The following is a 26,923-nucleotide window of genomic DNA, read 5'->3' on the forward strand; positions in this document are numbered from 1 at the left end:
TCAAACCTTATCTGCTATGTCGGCAAAGTAGGGAAATGAATCCTTAGATCACGCAGCTTTCTCCTCTCGCCTGAGGAAATGTATATTTATTAGATCTGAGATATGCCACACCTACTCCCAGTGCCCTTTTCCTGCCCAAAGACATTGAAACTGTGCTTTGATGGATGATATGCATTTTGAGATACTGAAAGCATATTATAGCTGCATACACAAATGATTAGTCAGCTTGAGAAGACTTTTGCCAGCAGCTACATCTGCTGAATGGAGGCAGGGAGCCGTGCTTCGACACCCGCTGAATGTCCCCAACCTTGAGACCTTGGAACAAATAACTGTCCTTGACTACCCCTCTGCATGATTTGCATGTATTTGCAAACATCAAGCTGCACAGGCTTGAGGGGTGACACCAGTTTTGATCTGGAAATGAGATAGCTAGTGCTGAGATTCGGCTTCTTAACGCTTTGATTTTCCTCTAATCTCACATTTGTACTCCCCGCTCTATCTGCATTTCACATCCCATCAACCTGAGGTCCGTGTCTTTGTGCTCCCTGCTCTGTTAATTCCTCATCCTGAAAGAGCTGCGGCGGTAGCGCTGCCACAAGAGTGTTTTTTCATGAAGGTGTGGGTAGAGAAGGATTAGCATGCAGATATGAGCAGACCGTGACAACAGATGGAAGCGGTGTTGCCGCTGCGCTGCCCAAGCCCTGCTGCAGCTTGCCACCCTGCTGGAGGCCCCGACCTATAAATCCAGAGCCGTGTCACTTGTTCAGCTCCTTGTGGATACAAAAAGGGTCCTAGGAAGGCTGCTCTATGGGCTTTTAGTTTAAGCGCACACCTGTCACTGGACCTCTTTCCATTGTATGTCTTGGGAGACTGAGGTACAGCAGCAGTCAGCAACGGTAGGAATAAAGCAGTGGGTGCTGTGAATGTCTCAATTACTTGAGGTCTCAGCATACAATTTACAAATGCTTTCGCTTATGCAACAAACAGCAGGGAGAAAACCGGATGAAACTAACTAAATTGAGCTGAGGCTCAGTTTTGCCTAAACTTTATTCAAAAATGGCACTTCGGAAAATGGTATGGCATGTTGCCTGCTGATTGGTTGGTTTGTAGAATTGGGTTGTAACAGCAGTCACATTGTGAGAATTCAGTCCGAAATTTCTGACAGTCTCCAAAACGTCTTGCTGAGTCTGACTTTTGGGATGTAGCCACATTCTCAGTAGAGCTCTGCACAGGCCTAAGACCTGAACCCTGCTTCTTTTAAGGCTGAACTGGACTGGCACTGCCAACTTAGATACTCAGGCAAATGATTGGCACAGCAAGAGAAAAAGGGGAAACTTCGTCCAGTGCACATAGCTTCACAGAGCAAAATGACCTGCTCCCGTAATGACTTCCAATACTTTGTAGAGACCCTTCGGGTTCAGTTGGAAGTAGCAGAACCCTAGCTCCCAGAATTAGTGAGTGTGAGGTCATCAATAGGAATGATGGCCCAAACTGTAAAAAGAAAATATACATAATACTATTACTAGTACTATGAAAAATAGTAAATTTAAGAAGTGTTTGAACGATTTACCTACACTTTTTACATTTACATTGCCTTCTTGTTGATTGACTAATCAACTAAATGACTATTCCCTTAAGCACAAGCATTCCACAGCATGCCAAAAGTCACTTGTCTTTTCACTGTTAAAATGAAATACTGCCTTTGCATTAACGTTTAACTCAAGGTTTGTGTTTTACACTGCTGTTGCCATGGTTTTATCAGACACATGGAAATGACTTGAAACGGTCCCAGGTTAGGCACATCCCAGCCAGGTCAGCTCAGCCAAGTAGGAGAAAGTCTAATCTGCCACAGTTCATTGCTTGGCCACCGCGCCCACCAAGAGACTGTTACTGTACTAATGGATGAGTTGGGACTCCAGCATTTTTAGGCCAGAAGACAAGCCAGACTTATTATGAGCCTAATCCTAAAATGGAATCAGGTTCAATGAGCTGCACCAAAGTTAGGGTGCCAGATGCCAGAAAGGCATCTGGTCCTTCAGCCAGGCCATAATCTTACCTGAAAATTACATTTTTCCAGTCAGTCTTAGTTTTTTTTAAAGGCAGTATTGGTAGAAGTGAGTAATTTTCAACAGCTGTACTACAGTATTTTTGAAGCTCACTGTTCTAAAAATTGAGTTTTCCTCATGCAGGGTTCAAAGCTTCGCCCTGTGCATTTACGTCCAACAAGGTGACCACAGTGTCTTCCACTGGCCGAGGCTGGTCATCCATAATAGATGACTAACCTTGTGTGTGCCTGTACCAACATCAGGTGAGGCACTGGCAGTTCAAATACATATATTCAACTTCAGCTTGAGCCCTACAGGCAGAGACAGCTACACGGTAAATCCCAACACTCTGGCAAAATAAAAACAAATCTTTATAAGAAAACTCAATGTGGCTTGATTTGTTTATCCGCCGAGCATTGCTATGCATAATTCTTCCTCTTTAATTTCCAAATTTTAATCAGCTGCTGTTTTGCCGCAGGGCCTCAATGGATCAATCCAATCATCACATACAGTACGGAGGAATCCAAATCAAACCAAGTCAATTACATCATATGAAAAACTAATACATTTTTTTTTTTTACATTTTGTGAATCTTTTTTAGTACTATTGTTTTTTCCTCAGAGGCCATAAAGCAACTTTTTTAATTTTAACTTTTTCTACTTTTCTATTTTACTATACATTTTTTTGTGATTTAACAGAAAAAGTAATGTAAAGTATGAAGTTATGCCCTTCAATGATTTTTTTGTGAGGACTCTTGTTGTGTTTATTTTGATATTTTTCCTCTATCTATTTATGGATAAGATACCAGCAGGTTTTGGAAACATGCCTGAATATGAATGCTCTACATAATTTGTTGTGTGAATTAATTATATAGAAATCAACATCCATGTACTATAGATTGCGCTGGAATGATATATTTTATATATATTATTATTATGTTGCTATAGAGGGGTTGTATTAAAGTTTAAGCTCCATCTATAGTAGGGCTGCAGCTATCGATTATTTTAGTAATCGAATATTCTACCGATTATTCCATCGATTAATCGAGTAATCGGATAAGAAATACTTAGTAAGAAATACTTAGTAAACAGCAATAGTAAATATTTATTATTGCTGTTTACTAAAAAAAAGGAAACCTGTCGCTTGTATATATACAAAAGACTGGTTTCCTTTTTTAGAAAAAGCAAAAAATTGTATTGCCAAATTCTAAGACCCTTAAAAAGAAATACATTACAATAGTACATTTTTGGTGGCCCAAATGTTAATATTTTTCACCCAATTCCCCTTCTTGCCTCTGGCTCTTTGCACTGGATATGCAAAAGAGCTGTTCACTGACCAGAGGGTTTACAGCAGGGCTACTCAACTACACTGTTCTGGGGGACTCATTTTCAGAAGCCTAATACACAGTGAGGAGCATAGCTATATCTATGGTGAGGAGAAAGAATAAAGAATGCATAGATTGTTCTATATCTATGAAAGAATGCATGATGACGTCATTCACGTGCATATTAAGTAGCCATGCTGGGGGGAGGAGCCGGTTTGTCTCCGGCAGCAGCTACATTTCCAAAGATTAGAAGCAAACTAATAAAAAGTTACACTACAAACCGACAGCTTTCGTTTTAGCTTGTTAAAACATCGCTATTAGCAGAGTAGCATGCTGTAGGCTAGTTGTGTAAAACATCGCTATTAGCAGAGTAGCATGTTGTAGGCTTGTTGTGTAAAACATCGCTATTAGCAGAGTAGCATGTTGTAGGCTTGTTGTGTAAAACATCGCTATTAGCAGAGTAGCATGTTGTAGGCTAGTTGTGTAAAACATCGCTATTAGCAAAATAGCATGCTGCAGGCTAGTTGTGTAAACAGCGCGGTGGACGAGAGCAGCAGACGTTAGCTACCTTGTGTCGGGTTGGCTCCGTGGAATGGATGAGTACACTGGAGGTTTGTTACAGAGGTGATGTAGCAGCACGTTTGCAGCTTAAAATGATCCCAAACTTTCTGTCGTTTTCTCTCGCCTGTCTCTCCCTTTTAGACCCTCGCTATTTTCGTCTTCCTTCATTTGTAATATGGGCCGTCAGTCTTGTGTCCGCAGAAGCGCAAACCTCTTGTGCGCTAGTAATAAACCTCCGTGTGGAAACACAGTGAGCCGTACAACCTTAATTACATTGATTTAACGAAGCTTCGAGGCAAAGAATTTTGCTTCGAGGATTTTTTGTAATCGAATTATTCGAGTTATTCGAAGAATCGTTGCAGCCCTAATCTATAGTAATGGATATGTGAATGAAAGTTATGCACTTACGCCTGATCTCATGTGGAAGTTGTTGATTGGTGCACAAAAAACAGTCAGCTCCTACAAAAGACGACTTCTTAGGATGTAACACCAATTGCCTGAAGATGGTCTAGTACCGAAATGTTGCTTGCTATTAAACTTTATATAATTTCTGGATGTTAGACAGTGTGCGGGAGTTTTCTTCGCCAACATAGAGGCACAACTCTCTGTAGTCGTCATAAACACGTGTGGCCCACACGACTACTCATATTGTCTATTTTGCTGGATGGTGAATAATTTGACCAATGTGGCCAGAATTTGGTTTACCTTAGCTGTGTGGAAGCTCTTGAGGTGCAAGTGTGCTGTGGACCAGTAGTGTGTAACAAGCCCCTCACTGTGCCCACTCAACCCCAAAAGGTGAGGAGCAGTTGAATCTGTCAGAGCCGTTTGGTGTTTTAACAGCAGCAAATACTGTCAAGTGGCTCCTTTTCTGTTTAAGTCTGCTTTGTGCTTATTGAAATGGGAACCTCAACAGACATTATGTCAGTTTAAAGAGGAACTTAACACTGAATCCACTTTTTTGTGTTGGTAAAGTACACGTATATTAATTTTATTACACTATGTATTGATCCTGGTCCCATTTTATGGTGTTCATTGCAACAGTGAAAATTGATTGATTGATTTATTAGACAGTAACAGAAATAAATGCATAACAGGATGCAAACACAGTGACATTGTACATTTATCAGAACTGTCGAGGATAACACAAGAAAGTTACAAACTTATTTCCATTGTGGTCCTCGTAAAATAAGGACACAATTCTAATATATCTGCAAATTACAAACACTGACAAGATATTTAACCCTGGTGTCAAAGTACTTACCATTGAGGATGCTCAGGTCTCATATCTTCAGTTTTTTGGATATATAAAAAATATATAGGTATATTGAAAGTTTCACATAATAAAATGACGGTATAGACAATGATAAAATTGTACATAGAATGTAAACATACATGGTATAAGAACATGGATCCGAGAGGACGTCTTTTTTAAATTATTGTACTTTTTTACTTATATTCTGTCAATTTTTTTGCCCCTTCATGATGCCATTTCAAGGCAAGTTTTTCTATTTCTTTCCCCCAGAAACAGCCAAATTGAATTATATCGAAACCAGATTTAAAACAATACCATGCATTTTTTGAACATCGCAATGCCTTTCTGCCTCTCTTTTTAATATTGTGTTATGTAAAGACTGTGACATTTATTAAAAAAATCATTACGTTTAATTTCAGTGTGAGTAGAGCACTTTGTGTTGTACCATACCACAGTTCAGTTCACAATTTACACTGTGATTGTTTTCCAAAAACAAAACAAAATGCTGAAACCTATAATGGGAGCAAGAGGCGCACACAAACACACACACACACACACACACACACACACACACACACACACACACACACACACACACACACACACACACACACACACACCAATATCATGCTCAGTTTATGGGGAGAGACGGTCATTGTGACACAGCTTGGCTCATAGGATATTGACATTCATGTGGTGACCCTCCTAAAACCCGTGTTGATAGCATTGATCGTATAAACCTTAAATCAATGCCGCCCTGACCACTTGTAAAGCGGTAGCCCCGGCTGAATCCCAGCCTCCAGAGCTGTTCTCTGAGCATCACACACACGGCATGTTTTTGAAAAGCCTCCCGACCGAGACAAACCAATCCATAGCTTCCCTATGGGCTGTGAGGAAGACACACAGCCTGTTTGTAGTGCTGCTAAATCTCTCACAACAGAGCACCATGGCTTGGTTTTTCCACAAAAACAAAACAGAATTAAAATCACAGTAGAAAATAAGATTAAATTATGATCATTCAATTATCAATTAAAGCTGCGTTAATCAATTTCTATATTAACAATAAATCAAATGAGTATATGTGATGTAAAAGTCGCTCATAGCTAGATTTGACTGAAGCATTAGCGGTTGCTTGGAGCAGTCAACCTTTTTTTATGAAGTTGAAGAGTTTCCTCAGTTTGACTATAACAACCTGTACAATTTCATCCACACCATTTTCGTGGCCAATTTTTGGTCATTATTTTTCATGAATGTAGGTAGGTAGTTTAGCTGTGTCAAAAGATGACACACCCATTCCTAATCCCAGTTACTTTCTTCAACTGGTTGAAGGGCCCATTTTGTAAAAAGTTAGATTTCCATGTCTTTTTGATATTGATAAAGCAGGTCAAGGTGCTATATAAATATTGTAAAAGTATCAAAATGGTCAATCCCCAGAGAAATGCAAACAGCCCATAGTGTGCCTTTTAAACCAGCCACCAGGATTCCGTAAGGTTGTGATGTCACAATTCTACTATGTATGGGTACGTGCAGCTAGAGTGTTGTTACAGTTATTCCCTGGCTGCAGTGATGGTACAGAGATGCACAAAACGCAGATGCAAAAGACCCAGGAACATTGAAACGTCAGAACAGACTGGGCTTTTTCCGGTGGGTGGCTTAACACTAGAAGTGCCGGAATTCCATAACTACTAGAAGTGCCGTGAGCGGTCAAAATTCAGATTCCAAACTCTATAATCTCTCATGATAAATACCTAATTGTGATATTAATGCATGTATTGTGTTAGGATATCTTTAGAAAAACGAAATAACACCAACATGTACATTTTAACGAGTTTAATTTTAGTTTAAATTTGTAATTGGAGTAGTAGGCCTTATAGTATAGGCCTGCTGTGGTGCGCAGCACTGCTCGGACCGTGCGCCGCTGCCTTTTTTCCCTCCATAAACTCCGCTCTCAGCTCCTCTGCCAGTTGCTGCATGAACTTCCTCCAGGCAATTTTACTGCTGGTGCACTCCTTGGAGAGGATGTGTGCAATGATTCCAGCCAGTTCGAGGATGTATAAAGTTATATGAATCGGTGATGCCCGAAAATCCGAGCGGTCAATATGACCGTGTATGGCCAAAATAGGTAAAAGTGATTGTATATTCTTTGCCTTTTGTGTAATGTGTATAACAACTTTTAAATGAAAATATAGACTCAAAAAAAAAGTCAGGTACCAGCAGGATTGTATTTTTTTTTATTCAGCAAAGTTATTTATTACACATATAAATTTCAAAACGGTCAAAATGACCGTCATAGCTGTTCTAGTGTTAAAGAGACAGAGGGTGAACACAGATATATTCAGACATAGTATGAGAAAAATAATTTCTTTTTTTTAGCATGTAAACATGTTTTACTAGATACTCAAAAGACAAGTATGAACCTGAAAATGAGCATAATAGGGGACCTTTAAATAGCTTTAAATGGGCATAACAGCAGGCCTATTTGAATCGCTGAATATTAAGATGTGGGCAGCAACTTAAAGGTCTGAACCCACAGAGCATTATCACTAAACTCTGCAGCTCCCCTCAGCTCTATGGAGCATATTAACCTCTTTTAGATCATTGTTTTGGCCCGTAAATTCCATTGTCATCCTTGTTCCCAAAAGCAGCAGGCAGCTGTTTCCAGCGAAAAAAGCTCAGATAAACCCACTGTATACTACCTGCTCAGCACCAAACAGCAGAGAGGCACACTTCCCCTTCTAGCTGGTGAACAAAGTGGAGCTGGATATTCTTCTTTAGAGTTAGAGGGGTGCATATTTGTTTTCCATAAGTGGCCAGAAACACGACTATGTATGTTAATGTTGCTCTGTGTCTGTGTAAATTAGTATTAGTACACTAACATGTTCACCTTAAAGTCCTCCTCCAGACACGTTTGAAAGTATGAAAACAACACTCTGAAAAGGGGCTGGAAGCACATCTACCCTTTCTCCTTCACTTCTACCAACTTGAAAGGCGATAGTATAAAAGTGTTGTGCTTTCAGCTTGTTTGCAGCCCCAGAGTCGCCCAGTAATGCAGCTTTAACCTTTCACTAAGAAGTGTGTGTGTACAGAGCATTTTGAACTTGGATGCTCCTCTTTCCTTTTCTTTCAACAGATCAAGTATTGAAGCTTCCTTGTTAGCTGAGCTAATTAAATCACATCGCTGTTCTCACAGCACTCCCATCTTTCATCTATTTCCACTTGTACAATGTACAGTAATGGAGCTCAAATAAGACAGTCTACTGAAAAATAACAAAAAATAAGTTGTTTTAAGGTTCAATGCAGTCGGAATACTAAGAGATCACACGACTAAACTACCAAAACCATGATGTCTGTGATGTACCGGATCATTTTTCTATTAATGTGTTTCTTCCGCTCTTGCTGCTCTGTGTTGCGCCTCAAGCTGTGTCTCAGTGAGCACACAGGAAAAGTCAGTCGGAATAGATATGGCGTCATCATTTTCACTCTGTGTTGGGATTTTAGCAAGGGTCACTGTCTTATAAAGCAGCCGGCTTGCTTTTAATGAATCAGACCTGCACAGGAGCTGAAATGTTTACATGCTGCTGATTTATTGTGCCCTTGCAGATGTGTAGGATATCGCACTGGCTTTATACTGGAAAAACTGACAAACAAAAAAACAACCATGGATTTTTAGCTTCAATTTAATATATTTTACAGACAGAGGCAAAATGCAGAGGCAGCTTTGGCTGTGTCAGGCCAAATGTTGCCTTTAATGTTTGTTTTTTTCATTTTCCTGCTGCTGCCATACGTGCCTGAAAATGTTTAGCTTCATGGCCACTCACACCACTTAACAATAAAGGGGCATCTTTACTGCCACCTTTTGTCACAAAGTCTGTCTCAGTCCTGTTTTTCAGCAGTCCCTGTAAAGTAGTACTATAACATTTGTGTGTTTTGGAATTCAGATTTAATTAATGAATAAGACGGTAAAAGCTGGTGTAAAAAAGGAATAGATTGATGATGATGATGATGATTGTCCAAATGTGTGTGAAAAAGCTTCAATTTAGATGATTATATCCTGTATTTGCATGACACTCTGTTCGTCGGGACAAGACGTTCTGTCTTTAATGAAACCCAAGGACTCAATAACCGTCACAATTCCCTACAGGAACAGCCATTGGAAATCAGGTTTTATGCAGAACACCTAAGCTATTATGGTCCTTGCGTTCCACTGCACATTTCTAATTTTTTGACTATTTGTAGAAACGGTAGTGAATTGCTACATTTCATTCATTGCCACCAAATGAATTAGTCACACCTGAACGAGTGTAGAAATTAGTTTTGGATTTGTGCAGATGATACTTTGGGAATGATAGTCGCTTGAACCGGTTAAGTGTTTGTGCAAATCGTTATTCAGAATATGATGAATATTTATACATACATATGCAGAAAGCAGCTAAATTCAACATAAAGAGACAATCACTAAACACAACTGGGTTAAGGTATAATACATGTAAATCACATGTGGATGCTATTAGAGTCTGCAGACTATGATGGCATAGTATGTAGTATTGAAGACAATTTAGGGAGCTGAACTCAATCCCCAATAAAAAGTTAAAATTAGAACATGATTAGAATTTAAGGCAAACCTATTGCTACATATATCAGCAAAAAGAAAAGAGCATATGTGGTGTACTTATAGCATTTGTTGAATAGTTATACAAAGTACATTAGTCATCAAGATGACAACAGTGGCAGCACAGAGATGCCACTCATCATGACAAAACCAGACTTTTTAAGTGCTGCGGTCGAAAACTGCACGTGAACTTTTTTTTTTTTTTGTATTGCTGCTGGAGAGGTTGTCTTAATTTGTTCCAACCTTCTTGTTGTAACGAATCAATACAGACAAAATATTATAGGACACTACACAAATGTTATAGGAACCCATCTTCAAAACTTTGCTCACAATTAACATGCACACGCACACACACACACACACACGGAAACATCTTTCACTACTTACATCATGTTTAATTGATAACTAAGGTATGCTAATCTCTCAGTTAACCTATTTTTATTTCTTTATTTCACGAAGACAAATGTCTTTATTTTCTAAGACCACTAGATGGGAAAGGTTTGAAAGCACGCTGAATTGCCATTCCTTAAGCCTTTTTCTTTAAACCAAGAGCGCCATTTAGTGTGTTCAGAAAAAAAAGTAAATGTTTGCGATTCTCTCCACTCGTCTGTCCTTACACGTTAAAACCCAGTAAATAAAGTAAATGGTTCACGGTTCATGAAGCTTCATATGACCATCATTACCCAAAGCCCAAACTGACATCCTCAAATGTCTTTTTTTTTGTCCACAACTCAAAGATTAGTTCTCTGTCATAGAGGAAAATTACTCAAACCGATTATCAAAATAGTTGCCAATTAATTTAATAGTTGACAACTAGCTAATCGATTAATCTGTTGATCTGCAGCTGTAGTGGCAGACTAAAGTACACACATCTTCCCATTCCAATCACCACAGATCCAACAGATTTTACTTGCAAATAGGAGAGTTATGGTTAATCGTAGGTCGTAGAAGTTCCCCTCAGGGCATCACCAAAGTGATTAGGATACATCATCTGGGAACCATGAATTTCTGAACTAAATTTTAATCCAATAGTTGCTTTGGTGGACCGACAGGCACTGCTGTCCCTGTTGGACACGTCTCGGCAACCATTTTTGCTGGGCTGTTTTTTGAGCTACATTTAGCAATAATGTATGCTACCAGAATAATATGAAAGCTGCTAAAGTATAATCTGACAAACAATTCTAGATATAGTGGCTTTAAAGGCAGCACAACCTCTGATGATGCAGTACATTAAGAAAAACTGGTAACTGATTTTGTAATGTCTGTTCAGCTCTTTAAAACATCTGACTCTAGTGATTTCATTTAATTCCAAAGGAATAAATGTTTACATGACAAATGTGGGGTTTTACATTAATGCCTTCTCGCCACACAGACTCAAACACCACCACGGCTTCATGCTATATTAGCTTTAATGGAATACACTAAATTGAATCAAATGATTCAAACCATTTCTGTCATTATTACTCCTTTCAGATGGAGAAACCCTTGTGTGACGTGTGAAATGGGGTTTTGACTTCCACATCTGTTCAATGTCAAAATCAGCACTGGATCATAAAGCCTGTTGCTAATTATTCTCACAACTCAAGTTTCATTTCAATCCATTGCAGGTGTTACATATTATACTTTGATGGCATTGACAACTGGGTTCAGGAGTGGATTCAGTGTATAAAAACTGTCCATTTCCATCACTAATATTCTATCTTGATATCAAATCCAATCAGTAGCCCTTTGGCTACAATAAAGATTATTGCATTTAAAGCAAGAAACTTCCTTTTCCTATCTTGTAGCTGTCAGATAGTCTCGATCTTTCCGCCTTCCTGCGTCTTAATGCCTCGCATCCAGAGACTAAGTGACAGATTGATAGCTCAGCTCTAATACCAGGCCTGCTCTGTCAGACTGAGAAAGCCCATGTCTTCTCTCTTCCATTCAGGACTTACATGACAGGAGTGTAAGTCATAAGGAACACTAGTGCCATTATAACATCATCCTCATCCGTTAGTAAGTGGATTATGGGGCTGGAGCGCTGGCATGCTTTGATGTGTGGTTTGGTTTTATTGGCTGTATAAGAGGACACAGTCCACTTAGTCCTCACTTTGATTCCAAGTAATGTCTGACATTAAACAGATTTTTCCATTTGGTCAATATTAGCCCCCTCTACGCATCGGCGCTAATGCAGGTTGATGGGTTTGAATTACATTTGTCACTGAGGTAGATTTGATTGAGAACCATTTGAGTACTTGACATTTGACATCTTGTTCTAGTTTACTCAGGGATGAAAGAAACAATGGCCCTACTTAACATTAACTATACACTTTAATAGTTACATAAAGTCAGTTATCGAATTAGAAAATTCCTTAACTCTACTCTTTATTTTACCAGATTAGTAACAACAATTTAAACCTCTTCTCCCACAATACTAAAATAAGTATTATATTAAAAAAGTGACCCATGAACTTAGTAAAAAATGTGTCATAATTAGCAAAAGCAACTGTGACAGTAAAAGAGAAGTGATGAATATCGCAATCAACTCTCTCGCACCACGCAGTTCAAAGTACGTATTACAGTTACGGTAGCCTTCACGCTTCAAAAAGCCGGCTCTTGCTCTTTTCAATATCCTTTTTCTTTTTCTGGGCAAAGAAGAAGACTCCTGTTCCTGAAATTTGGATTTTGAATACGTGTGGTCCCCCATGTTTCCTTCTTCAAACTTGCCGGGGGCAGGGAAGCTACGATACCCATTAGCAGCGTTAGCAGCACCTGTGAGTTTATCATGTGACAGCGAAAACGCGAAAGGCGGAGCAGTATGTCCTGTATGTCCCTTACCGGCTAACGTATTTCAAGATGGCGCATGAATATGGAGCGTCTACCCCAGTTCATGCGAATGCAAACGTAACATTTCAAGCCAATAGGAATACTTGGAATTGATGGTGGTGGTAAATAGTCATGAGAAAGGACAAGTTTGTGAACGGGCAACACAGATTTTGATAATGAACAACACGTTACAAACTGGACCTTTAAAGAAACATTAAAGAACAACTTAACCCCTGATTTTAGCATTAACACACCAATTCACCAATTCAAAAAGTTAATTTCAATCAAGACAACCACCTCCGTGATTACCCCACAACCACGACCATTCCCACTCCCATCCTCCCCCCCACAGCCCTGACAGATCATTGCTCCAGCGTCCCTCTCTCTTTCGCCTTGACTGTCAACGGATGCTTGTCAGACACGTTTTTCAGTCCTTCATCTTACTTTTAATCAGTACAGATACACAGGTGGCATTGTGTTTCACTCACACATGACTGCGGCCCAGCTACTGTTGGTAACATGCTTTAAATCACTCTTTAAATTACAACTGGAAAAGTGCCTGGCCAAAACAGTTTCCAATGACGGCATCTCAGAAGGTTCTGTGTTAACATACTATCTGGCACGTCAGTTTATACTATAGGGGGATAGTAGGCAAACTATGGACTGGTCCCAGAATTGATTGTATAGATTATTTAGCAGCATCTTTTAGCAAAAAAAATGGTATATAGGATTAGATTAGCCTTTAAATCTGGATTAATAGTTTTTTCATTGCTATTTTAGGTAGAACTCGTCACAGAAATTTGACGATATCTGGCCTTGTAAAGTTAATATTGCTAACATGTAAGCAAACTGTTGACTGTTTACACATCAAGCAACATGAGGATTCATTTGTCTTTGGTAACCTTTCAACTTTGAGTCCACTATTCGCTCTCCTTCTAGCTCTGTTTCGGTCCTCACCAACCCTCTAGGGAAATATCTGGCTCTTTAGCTGCTTCATGCTTTCTTTCCTTTTGGAGCTAGGCAGATAGATAAAGTGGGTTTATTAGAGCCTTCTTACTAAAAATAGCTGCCCGTTGCAGCTGGAAATTAGATTGATGAGACTGGTGAAGCTGAACCAAACAAGCAAACAATAACGAAACAATGAGCTGAGGGGAACTGCAGTTTTTTGAAATCCTGTGCACTTGGCCCTATGAGCGACCCCTTTTACATTACATTTAGTCATTTGACCCATACAAAAATATTGATTAGTGCAGCTTTAAGATATGTGTTCATCAAAACTTATCACATATGTCATTAGGCTTAGCTTCATATTGTTTTATTGCATATTAGAAGAAACAATTGAAGACCATATACTCCCCAAATTAAGTTTTTAAATGGAAAATGTGACAGTTTGCTATACTGTAGGTTACATACTATTGTATTTAGTGTGCAGGCACTGTTTTATTTGAATAGTGGGACTTCATAAGTGACTTTCAAATTACAAAAAATGTAATTCCTTTTTGACCACTGTGCATGCAGATTTACTGCATAAGTGGCCCATATCATGGTGTCATTTGTTAATGTCCTTGACTATGCAGATTAGGCAAACAATTTATGGAAATAAGCCTTTACTTTTGCCAATTTATATTAATATGAGCAGCTCAACCCAGAATTCCCAAAAAGGGAGGTTTTATGGAAATGACTGATTAAAATCCATTTTTCGTTTTATCGTTTTTGCTTATCTTTCCATAACTGTGCTTGTTTGACTGAACAGGCACACCGTTTAATTCTAATATATTTTAAATCAGTTTTCACTAAACCCTTGCTATTCTACTATTGTTTTAGCCAGACTGTTGCTTAGCATCAATTGGTAACCTTTCTTTCATAATACTTTGGCCTTGTATCGCTCAAATCAAATTAAAAAGGGAAAAGAAGTGCAGTACAGGCAGGAAAGACAGAAATGTCTCTACACACCTGGCTGGAGGGAGCACTTACAATTCCTTCAGTTCTAATTTTAAATAGGCATGCAATCTTTAAGAGGGAATCTTTACTAAAACAAAAATCCTTCTCCAGTGGCAAATCGCTGCTGTCGTTCTCTCTTTGTGCTGTCATTTCACATTTTCATAACTCTTTTTGACATTTTCCAAATTGCACAATGTATCTGATTTTGATTTCAGTTTTCGACTGGGTAGCATCAGATTAGACACGAGGATGTGGTAAATTGCAAATACTGTACATGCAACATTATGGGTCCAAATTACAATCACACAATGTCTGCATGTTATCTCATCTTCCCTGTCATTTTCTTTCAAATATCCTGTTCAGTAACCTTAAAAATGCAAATAATGGCATCAGATAAAAAAAAAAAGAAATCTCTAGTATAAAACTGCTCACAGAAATGTGTTCTCATTGCATTTATTCATGGTAGAGATATGGTCTGATGTTCAAACTGACAATCCCTGTCTGTCCCCTGTGTTTCCACAGGCTGTGTGCTTTTGACTTGCCTTGACTTTGATCCGTATCCTCCTTCTTGGCGAGATTCTCTGACACTGCCCTCGCCTCTTCCGCTTCCTCTTCGACTCTCACTCTCGCTGTCTCATTTGCTCTCCGGTTTCTGTCTGATTCTGTCTCTATCCTCCCTGCTAACCTGTCCTCGGGGCAGGCTCTACGCCCATCATCCGTCCATCTTGTACCTGCGCCTAATCCTCATCACCTGCAGGTGCTGGTTTGGATGCTGCTGCATCACTCAACCCTACAAACTATCTCATGAGTCATTAAAATCACAGAGAAGATGAGTAAAATAAACATGATGATGTGACCTGACCCAGTCATCTGGTATCAGTGCTTCCTGGAGTACATGTATGAGCTGATATTGAAAGTCACAATAGTCTTCTTTCTCCCATATTTCCACAGGCTGCCAGAAGAGTTGTTTTCCTTATGACCTTTTCCTTAAGCCAGAAAGATGAACATTCTATCACACTGATTTTAAACAAACCCCCAGATTAGACAAATATATTTGAAAAAGAAAACCAAACAGTAAAATGATTACTCAAACTGTCCATTGATCCAAGATTACAGACCGGCTTACTTGCTCAACATAGACCTTTCAGTGTAGTTCAGTATTTACAGTTTACCTATGAAATGAGGGATTATTACTGACATTTCAGGTGTGCTCACATTCAGGTTTACCTTTTAAATAAAGTGCTTTAGATTATCTGGCTAAGGTGTTTGCATGTTCACAGCCACTGATTGTTTGATTGTCTGACTGCTTGGATCATTGGTAGTGATGGCCAAATGAAGCATCATGAAGCCTCGTGAACCATTTTCTTTATTTTCTGAACCCACTAGATGGCACTCTCTGTTCAACAAAGGGTTGAAAGCACACTGAATTGCCATTCCTTGAGCCTTTTTTCTTGAAACCAAGAGCGCCATCTAGTGGGTTTAGAAAAAAGAAAGAAAATGGTTCACAAAGCTCCATGAAGCTTCATTTGACCATTACTAGTCAACAGAATACTCTGTGTTCCAAGATCTCTTTAATTACTTTGATGAGTACTATGCTATCATGAGTGATAACGATGACCAAAACAACAAACATAACACCTAAATAGTAATAAAGTGTAAAATTTTCCTTACAGTTGTTTCCCAAAGTGGGAAAGACAGACCAAGGTTGCCATAACCTTTATCACTAACTATAGTTTTACTAACGACATTTACAATTTTATATTTTTCAAACTCGTCAAAATGGAAGAAATAAGTAGCCTAATATACCATGAAATCACCATATTAAAAACTATGGTAAATATGCCAGGTATGCTGCAGCCGATATTGGTATTGGTGTTGTGGAAAAACTCAGAAGCAGGTTCGGGAGACTTTGATAAAATATAGAAAAGCATTTAATGGACTCTTGATTGAGGAGAATTAGGATTAAGCAGTACCATTTAACCACATTGTAGTGTAGTGCCATCCCAAACTCTGAGTGTCTGTTTATTTCCAAGTGGCATATATCTTCTGCTGAAGCTGTCAAGTTTGGGTTATGCAAAGATATTGATGGCACTATAACAAAGGCACTGCAAACACAGATGCTCACCCAAATCTTGCTGTTTTGCAGGTTCAGTCTCTCGCTCTCTGGGAAATAGGCTAAGGTGTGTGTTAATGCCCCTTCAAATAGAGATGGTCCCGGAACAAAATATTCCCTTATCATGAAGCAACCTCGATGTCTAGAGACATAAATTCATACTAAATTCACAGGACAGGTTTAGTGTTGGAGTTTGGCCGAATAGATCTTCTCGTCCCCTGACCTGTAACCTAGGAGAAACCTGATGTCACTTAAGTTTTCCCCCTTCTCCCCCTTGTCTGATCTTACCACAACATGGTATTTCTGGAAATTCCACCCCAGGGAGGTCATAGTCTTTGGTTGTCATAGGTCGAACAGATAGAACACGCTTTCTTTCTTTTTTTTTCCTACCACCAACCCCCCTCTTTGGAGGACAACTTTATTTTTATCATAGAGCTATATTTTTTTTATACACAGTATGTTACATTCAGATTTAGAATTACATTCAGTGCATTAACGGTTGCCCCACCGTGACCATTCATTAAAGGGGGGATTAAAGCACCACGGAGTATGGAGTGTAACACATAACACATAAAACGCGACAAGGTGGCAAACAGAACAACAGAAGGAAGTTAGACGGGACAATAACAGAACTGACAATACGGGACTGGACAGAACAGTTGACAAACATCAAAATGTATTATTAATAATTGGGTAGAATGATCTACGATTCATATTTGGTTGATCACGGTTTTCGTGTTTGAAGGGAGTTGGAAAAACATGTTATGCATAAGTGTGGATGGTGTTGCTAGTGTGTGTATGTGTGTGAGTGAGTAAAGTGATAACTGTAAGGGAAAAATAATGAAAAGGGGAAGAAAAAAAAAAGGGAAATTCGAATAATTAAATTATATAAATAATGTACAGCTTGTAGTTATATTTTTGTTGAATTTAGAAACGTTAGAAATGGGGACCAGGTATCTTCAAAGAACACGCTTTCTGACACGGAGGTTGGAGCAAGCAACGGAAATAATTGTCACTAATGGAGCTCAAAGAAATGTTGACAACTGATCCTGAGCCAGCCAAAACAAACTAACATTCAGGGAATGTGCCGACAGGTTAAGCCATCTTGTGGGACATGAATCCGTCATTGTCTGATTTTACGTTCAGTATTTTAGTCCCATCTTATCTGTGTGAGCTTGTCTTTGTCATTCCCGGAATACATCCAATACATATGACAAAACAAAGGATTGTCAAATGTCAGTGTAGACAGACCTACTTGGCCGAGCTCTCTTTCATCTCTTGTCATCGCCACGGCAGAGAGACTCCAGGCAGTTACTGCACCTGGCCAAGAAATGTTTCGGCACATAAGCCCCCATAAATACAGCTTCTTTACACTTAGTTTTTTAAAGAAGGATTGAATACAAAAGTTTTCCCGTTTCCAGTCTATGTGCTAGTCTAATTGGTTTCTGGCTCGAGCTACACCCAGTATTTATCATACAGACATGAGAGTGGTATCAACCTTCTCATCTGACTCTCAGGAAAAAGTCAATACATGTTATTCCCAAGTTGTCAAACTATACCTTTGTTAAAAAAAAATATGTAAACCATACCTTTTAACAGTCTGGGCTTTGACTTCAGTACTTTCAATGGGGATACGGTTTATAGCTGCTTATGATGGCTTACATTCCACTAGGAAATCAGTCAAGAGCCATGTTCTGAACTTTCCTGTACTCAAGGTGAAATGGTCGCACAGCAGCATGAGCGCTGCTGTCATTTAAAAACACTGTAGGTGTTACTCACTAAATTGCATCTGCAACCTTTTTCAAGTTGTGCTGTTGGCATTAAGGCTTTGACTTTGATCCGTATTCGACTTGGCAAGATTCTCTGAATGTGTTCTCCCCTTTGATTCTCTCTCTCTGTTTTTTTTTTTTTTCTCCTGTCCCCTTTTTTTCTGTCTCTGCCTCAAATGCCATCCTCCTCCCCTCAGGGTGGGATGATCGCCCTTCTGCTGTCCGTCCTGTGCCTGGTCCTGATCCTCTACACCCGCAGGCGCTGGTGTAAACGCCGTCGCATCCCTCAGCCCCAGAAGAGCGCCAGCGCTGAGGCGGCTAATGAGATCCACTACATCCCCTCCGTGCTGATGGGAGGCCAGGCCCGGGAGAGCTTGAGGAACTCTCGGGGTCAGGGGCCGAACTCCAGCGGTACCCTCAGCATCCGGGAGACACCGATTTTGGATGGGTATAAGCAGGGTTTGGGTGGATGGGGATGAATGTAATCTGTAATGCTGAAACCCTAAAAATAAGCACATGCTGTAGCTGAAAGTCAATAGAATGTGTGTGAGATGAATAATATGTGAATGGGGTTTGTTATTTCACATTTTACACTGGCAACAAGAGGTCAGAATCTTTTTGAATTTCACTAATTAGAAAGCAACTCATATAATGCCACCTGCACACAGCACACGCATTTCTAGTCTGCACTGAGTTCTGAGGTTTAATATTATAAAACTCCTTCCCTTATCAGTACATCCACATTGCATGTCACACTTTAAAATCTTGACTGCATCATCAAGCATGTTAGCAGCTTGTGATATTTATTCTAATTTAGATACAAGACAACATCATGTAACACTTATTGATTTCTACCTCATCCCCAGGTATGAGTATGACATTACAGACCTGCGTCACCATCTGCAGCGGGAGTGTATGAACGGTGGCGAGGAGTTTGCCAGCCAAGTCACCCGTACCTTGGACTCCCTCCAGGGCTGTAATGACAAGAATAATATGGACCTCACACCTGGTAAGTTGACTGACGCACAAACAGCCAGGCCAATATGAAAAACAATTGTAGGTTTTATTAAATCAACTACAAGAACACTTCAAAAACACTAAAGACCACTGAGGGGAATTAACTTTATAAATGAACGAAATAAAGAGGACCAGTCTAAACTGGGGTTTTGAGCATCAGGGGTGTTGAGTCTGTATTTTAGCGATGATGGAGTGGGCAGCGTCAATCGTTCTTGTCTGCGGCATCTGATGGCTGGATACAAACAATAACAAAGATGGCACATGTAAAATGCCCTCGCCAGATAATATGGACAGAGACACACTTCACGGGTCCCATGCGGTGAGTTTTTGCCTGTCCATGTACATCTACAATACATGGGCTATTTGGATTGTGCATTATGTCAATACATTGTGTACATTGTGTAATTTGAGCAATACGTAGGCTATTGGGGTTGGGCAATATTTTAGTTGTGCAATATCTTATTGTGCGGAGAATGCAGCCGACAGGGTTGTTCAATTAAAACATGCCAATGAAAGGAGTAGTTAATGTGCTTACTATATAGGTACCTGTCTAATGTATATGGGAGCATGTTTGTGTTGCATGAGAGTATGTGTTGAGAGATGCTTATTTTCTGTATTTTGTGTTGTCTTTGTAAAGCTGCAGACAGCGGACAGACTCCAAAACAAATTTCGATAAAGTATATCTTATCTTATCTTATATCCAACATTTTGTTTGCCGAGAGAAACCACACAGAGTATAAAAGATCCACGTTTCCTTTTCACGTTTCCACGTCAGCTCATGTCCGTGCGACCGTCCATGCAGTCTCTCTTTCTCTCCCCTCCCTTTCCTGTCTATCTGTACTATCTCATGAAAAATGCATCAAAAGCCTCTCCAAAAAATAATGATTACTAAATAATGCATTCTCAGTCTAAAGTTTGTTTTAATTAATGTAGTAGGTTGGGATACCAGGGGATTAAAGTTGCTTTTTTGCCTATGAAACTTTTCTAATCATTTTTAAATGACAAACTAACTAGATTCTGTGGCAGAAGCTTTCGCTTATCTTATTAGCCTCATTTATTTATTTTCCTCCTGCACAGCCATACATTTTACATTAAATAAAAAAAAAAGATGTGGTTACATTTGCTATTATTGAGGATGGCATTGGAGTATACGAATTGTTTTCTAAGCAGGGACCAGTATAGTTATATAATAACCCAGTTGCAGTAATTTCGATAATCAGCGTGAAAACAAAGAAGTAATTGGATTTTTAATGAAATACCTTAATGTGTGTTATTGTTATCATATAGGTGGAAAGTAATCATCTGAATGAATGTAGACTAAATGACAGAGGACTAAAACGCTTCAAACGCTTTGTCAATGTAAAAAGGACAGCAAATACGATTTAGGAACTTTTTTTTCTCCGGTGTAAGACCATTTGTTGTGTGACTGATGCAGGCAGTACACCAGATATAAATATCAAACTGCAGGTATTCTTTCAAAGAGTTAATTCCTCACACTTGGAATTATCAAAAGGCTTACGTGCCTGACAAGAATTGGTTCTAGAAGATCTATTTTTCATAATCAGTGGACGTCGGAGTTGAGCACCACTCCCATGAGAATTAATATTTGAAGTGGAGCAGGTTTGATGAAGGTATACCCCCTGAATTTCAATTAGCAGCACATTTACTGCTCGGATTCGTCGAGAGATCGGTTATGGTGACAGTGCTCTCACACGGTGTGCTTATAAAATCTAAACAGCCCCACCCCAGAGTTGAGGAGAAGCTGAGTAATCCTGTGTGCATTATGCATTTAAGATGGTTAATGCGATGGACTAGAGAAATAGAAAATGCAGGCTGCAGGCTATGCTGCCTGCATATTGAACAATATAAACAACTGCAGAGGTCACTCAGAAAATGGCATTGGAAATTTAAACTAAAATAACAAAGATTTCTGTGAATATTTTTTTGGCTGTCCTGACCTTTCTTCTTAAAATAATGGAATAGTCAATAAACAAGTGAACACAATAATGTCATGCCTTGTTACATTATAGCTCTCATTTATACAACTGTTAGTTCTGACCAAGTAATTTGATTGGAAAAGAGGCATTCAATGAGTGCTGATGTACAGTATAACATCACTGGGACTATACATGTATCTGTATATGTATGTATATGCATCTTTAATTGTAAGAAACTTTGTACCTGTTACCTTTGTAACATATTTGTAACATATTTCCGCAAATAGCTAAGAAGAAGAAGAAGAAGCTAACGCTAACGATATATGATATAAACATCGACAGACTGGAGAGCATGAAATGATGGAGCAACCTACTGTTACCGTTACCGTTACTGTTACTGTTGTGGACTGTCAACAGACTTTTATATCACTGGTTGCATAGTCTATATCCACGACGTTCCACTTCTACTTGCTCCGGACCCCTGGAAATTCCGCCAGATGTCACTCTTTTTGCCCGTCACCTTCTGCTTTCTTTGTGTTGTAATTTTAAACTCTGTTTGATTTACGAGGACTATGGTTAACAGCTCCTCAGATCTCTGCAGGGTGAATCCAGACAGCTAGCTAGACTTGCTGTCCAATCTGAGTTATAGACTGCACGACTAAAATTTTTGAACTGTACACGTTACTCCAAAGATTGCAGCGTCAGGCGGCACCGTGGCTCTGTCCGGCGCTTAGCACCTCCCAAGACGGTTGTGATTGGTTTAAAGAAATGCCAATAAACCAGAGCACATTTTTCTCCCATCCAGGAATACTGTGTGGACTAGCCAGACCCTCCTTAGCAGCACTGTGGAGGAAGGTCTGGCAAAGCGAGACTACTGGTTGCATAAAAATTGGAAACATACAAAGTAGATGGCCTGTGATAACTTGTAGACCTAGTTTACACAAAGTAGCAAACTAGTGTGCAACACCACTCGCTCTTGTGTGATATTGCTTAATTAAATGTTGAGAACTATGCATTTATGTATGTGTTTGGGAACATATAACTACATTATAAATACTTTAAATTTACTGATTGAATTATTAAGGTTTTTATCAAGGTTGGTAGTGTTATTCCTCCTTTTCATCGTACCACTTTTTGAAACTCCATTCTCCTACGGTTGTGTGTATACATTTTTGTCGGGAATCACAGACAAACAAGCCTGTTTTTCGCTAAATGCTAACCTCACGGTGCTAAAATGATGGGTTCTAAGAATGTATGATCTTTACCATGTTCACCATCTTAGTTTTACCTTGTTAGCATGCTAACATTAGCACTCAACACAAAGTTATATTTTCCCAGTGATACTTAAACATGTCACTCTTTGTGTGACACAGAAGATATAACTTATTCTGAGCGAACAGGAGTTAAACAGTTAAAGTTGGAACCTTCTCAAAACATCACAAATTATCCTATTGGGACAATTTCCTCAGCATCCATCTAACAGATATTTCAGTCTGGACCAAAGTGTTCGTTTTATTAGAGAAATCATGTTGTATAATATAGTTAGAATTGTTTCCCAGGAACTTCATCTCCTAATATTTACCAACATAGATAATTTCATCCTCTGAGACTTAAATGCATTCTGTAAATCCCCTAATGAGTTTTAATTTCATGCCAGCTTTTCCCACTACCCCCAACCCCACACACACACACACACACACACACACACACACACACACACACACACAGTAAACAACATGCTGGATGTGTTTTCTTAGCATTACTACACTTAATGCTCGCTGCATTGACAACACATTCTTTTTCCAAGTGGCTGCTTTCTCATTTCGGAGAGAAAGCTTTTAGTTTGTGCCTCTACTTCTCCTAGCTTTTACTGTAGTTCCCTGTGTTTGTAATAATATCCCACTTCTCCACAGTGAGTGACAACACCAAGCTGGCCCTAATGAACAAATACAAGGACAACATCATCGCCACTAGTCCAATCGACAGCAACCACCAGCAGAACACCCTGCTTCCACACAACACCTCCACCAGCCAACGCAAACGTCTCTCCAGCAACACCCGCGGTGAGTCACTCTCTCCCGTAGATTAACCCTCTGACAGAGAATAGAAGAAAATGGATCACATTTAACACCATCGCTCCATGGGTCTACCCGCCTACCAGGAGCACAGATGAACATTGTTGTATTTTTACACTGTGGCTGTCAGGTAAAAGCCTGGTGACCTAAAGGGTAACTACTGCTATTTTTCAACCTGGACCCTATTTTCCTATGTTTTTGTGTCTAAGTGACTGATGGGAACAACAATCTTTAAAATTGGTCCAGTATTAAGCAAGAACGCCACAGTCGACAGCGGCGAAACAAGCTACAATCATTACTCACTTAGACACAAAAACCATAGGAAAATAGGGTTTAAAAAAAACGGTGGTTCTCCTGGATTTCATGTTTTTCCAACACATTGATAATTCAGTGCTCCATTTTGAAACAATTTTCTTTCATGAAAGACAATCACATTCCATCAGAATCAAAAAAGAACAAAAAAATAGGTCAAGACTTTCCAAAAATGTTTTGTTTCTCATGCCAACAGTGACGTAATTTAGAATACACCTAGTCTACAGTATATCCACAACGTTCCACTAATGGGATTGCTCTGTTGCCGCCGGAAATTCCGCCGGATGTCCTTTTCGGGCCGGATGTCTGTTACCTTCCACTTTCTTTGTGTTGTAAATTTAAACTCGGGTAGATTTGTGAGGACTATGGTTAACTGCTCCTCAGATCTCTGCAGGGTAAATCCAGACAGCTAGCTAGACTATCTGTCCAATCTGAGTTTTCTGTTGCACGACTAAAACAACTTTTGAACGTACACATGTTCCACCAAAACAAGTTCCTTCCCGAGGCTATTTTGCAGAGGTCCATCCCGGAATGCTGTGTGGACTAGCCAGACCTTCATCCGCATCGCTGTGGAGGAAGGTCTGGCAAAGCGAGACTAGAATACACCTAACAGACCTTAAAGTTAAACTGAAATTACAATTCTCCCCACATTTTCTCTAAGGGAATAAAAAATGTGTAGGCATATTTTAAGCAGCGCATTGGACGAGCAGCATATTCAGTGATATGTCTGTGTCTACACAGGGACGTGCTTCGGCCCTATATTGATTGTAGGTCACAAGCGTTTTGGCAGCGCTCAGAGCAAGCCACGCAACCCCTGTAGTTACGCAAGTAGAACAGAAGAAAATACAGTACAGGCCAAAAGTTTGGACACACCTTCTCATTCAATGTGTTTCTTTATTTTCATGACTATTTACATTGTAGATTCTCACTGAAGGCATCAAAACTATGAATAAACACATATGGAATTATGTACTTAACAAAAAAGTGTGAAATAACTGAAAACATGTCTTATATTTTAGATTCTTCAAAGTAGCCACCCTTTGCTTTTTTGATAGCGCTGCAAACCCTTGGTGTTCTCTCAATGAGCTTCATGAGGTAGTCACCTGAAATGGTTTTCACTTCACAGGTGTGCTTTGTCAGGGTTAATTAGTGGGATTTTTTTCCCTTATTAATAAAAAAGCAAAGGCTGGCTACTTTGAAGAATCTAAAATATAAGACATGTTTTCAGTTATTTCACACTTTTTTGTTAAGTACATAATTCCATATGTGTTCATTCATAGTTTTGATGCCTTCAGTGAGAATCTACAATGTAAATAGTCATGAAAATAAAAAGGAAACGCATTGAATGAGAAGGTGTGTCCAAACTTTTGGCCTGTACTGTAGATGTCAAGCCTAAAATAATACATATTTTTAATCCGTACAGCTGCCGTTATGCAGCCTGTGTGGACAGCTGTACTGATTGATAAAGAGATACACTATGGTGATATGGAGGTATATACTGTATTCATTTTAAGTTTGACTTTTAGGTGCATAGGCTGCTGCCTCATGGGAAACGTCTAATTCCTAGTTGTTTATCTGCCCAGCCTCGTCGAAAATCTCCTCAAAGGCCATGGCACGCTCAAAAATGAATTGTTGCTAGTGTGAAAATATTTCAGTGAAAATGAGGCATGGAGTGGCGATATAGGGTGTTTGAAATGGCAGGAGCATTGCGATCAATGCCCAGCTGCACACATCTACAAAAGGTTTATCTATCACTGCTCCATAGAAGGTAAGAAATCATGGTGAGTCACTGAAAGCCACCACACAGGTTTGACAACATCATGAATGCCCTTTGGAAAAGTCCCAAGGACCCTGAGACATTTTCAATTCATTAGACAAAAGTTATCAATAATACAGTAAAAAAAAATAGAAGGCTTTGTTAGAAAAACTCAGGATACTTAATGTCTTGGCAGGACACTGAGGATAAACCCAGTGATAGAATCCATGTTACCCTGAGAGATGAATGCCCTTTGAACAATGAAATCGACAAAAATATTTAGTGTGAATGAGAACCCTCAAACTGTTAGGCTCCAGTCAGACCCGGAACGGAGAATCAGGCACACGAACACAGATGAGCTGATTACAGTGTTTATTAGAAACGTCGTTTGATAGTGGAGGAGGGAGGTGGCCAGGATAGCAGCTCCAGGTAGGGTCGAAGCCGGAGATCAGAAGGAGGGTGTGTGGCCAGGCAGCGAAGATGACAGCTGGGTGGAATGGCTGGTTGAGAGTGGAGCGGCGAGGTGAGCAGGCAGCGAGGAGGCAGATGAAAGCTGGTGAGCAGCAGGTCCAGAGGCAGAATCTGAGCAGAGAAGGAATGCGTGAGCCAGAGCATAAATGAGGCAACAACCAAACTGGAAACAGGGAAAACAGGGATAAGTCTCTCAAGCACAGAGTAGCGCCACGTTACCACAAGAATGGTTGCAACGAACTGGCGCCGAAGAGGTGAACAGCCCGGGTTGATAACTGGTGGTTGATTACTGGAATGATCTGCAGCTGGCTGGAGCAGAGCAGGTGAGAGTGGCCACGCCCCTTGACCTAGATCCTCTTGAGTGACATGTAAGCTGGTGGAGACAGACACAGACAACACACACACACAAGGGAAAGGGGAACAGGAAAACAGGCAGGGACAGGGAGTCAGACACTGATCCACAACACAAACATATACATCTCTATGTTTATTGTGGTATTTCTCTACTAACAAATGCAACTTTATTTTTCCATATTCCCATTCCCATTCACAATCCAAAGTACTTTTTTGTGCGTGATTCATTTGCACTCACCACTGGCATCACCAGTTTTTCACTCGTGTTCACCTCTGCCTGCCTAGGCTGTGATAGTGTAGGAGTTGTACTATAAGAAAGGAGATTGAAGAATACAGAAAATGAAGAGAGAGCAATTACAAGTTCATGGAATGGAGATACATTATCCTATTATGATAAACATGGAAAAAAAAAAGAAAAAGAAGGCAGCTGCATTTTCAAAATGTCATTTTGGAAGTTTTCACTTGACCTCAGATCATAAATCACTTTCTTTCACACTTGGCTGCACAGATGTTTATTCTCAGCCCAAGAAAAAACAATTCTACAGTGTTAGGCACTGTGGAGAAATTCCGCAAATAAAC

At 39.7% G+C, this 26,923-nt stretch overlaps 1 protein-coding gene and 1 long non-coding RNA gene across 5 annotated transcripts in view; one reads left to right on the forward strand and one right to left on the reverse strand.

Annotated features, from left to right (window-relative positions):
- astn1 (astrotactin 1) overlaps positions 1-26,923 on the forward strand; it is a 566,677-nt gene that overhangs the window by 85,945 nt on the left and 453,809 nt on the right. For all 4 annotated transcript variants that reach the window (XM_039816837.1, XM_039816835.1, XM_039816836.1 and 1 more), the window contains exons 3-5: positions 18,620-18,870; positions 19,289-19,431; positions 23,290-23,439. In XM_039816837.1, the coding sequence (XP_039672771.1) occupies positions 18,620-18,870; positions 19,289-19,431; positions 23,290-23,439 (544 nt within the window). The remainder of the gene's footprint in view (positions 1-18,619; positions 18,871-19,288; positions 19,432-23,289; positions 23,440-26,923) is intronic.
- On the reverse strand, positions 25,877-26,680 carry LOC120569033. The gene is made up of 3 exons (XR_005640830.1): positions 26,583-26,680; positions 26,210-26,363; positions 25,877-26,101 (listed from the first exon to the last, which is right to left on the reverse strand). It is a non-coding gene; the product is annotated as an uncharacterized LOC120569033 (long non-coding RNA).

The sequence above is a fragment of the Perca fluviatilis genome, chromosome 11 (assembly GCF_010015445.1).
Source record: "Perca fluviatilis chromosome 11, GENO_Pfluv_1.0, whole genome shotgun sequence".
NCBI classification, from domain to species: Eukaryota; Metazoa; Chordata; class Actinopteri; order Perciformes; family Percidae; genus Perca; species Perca fluviatilis.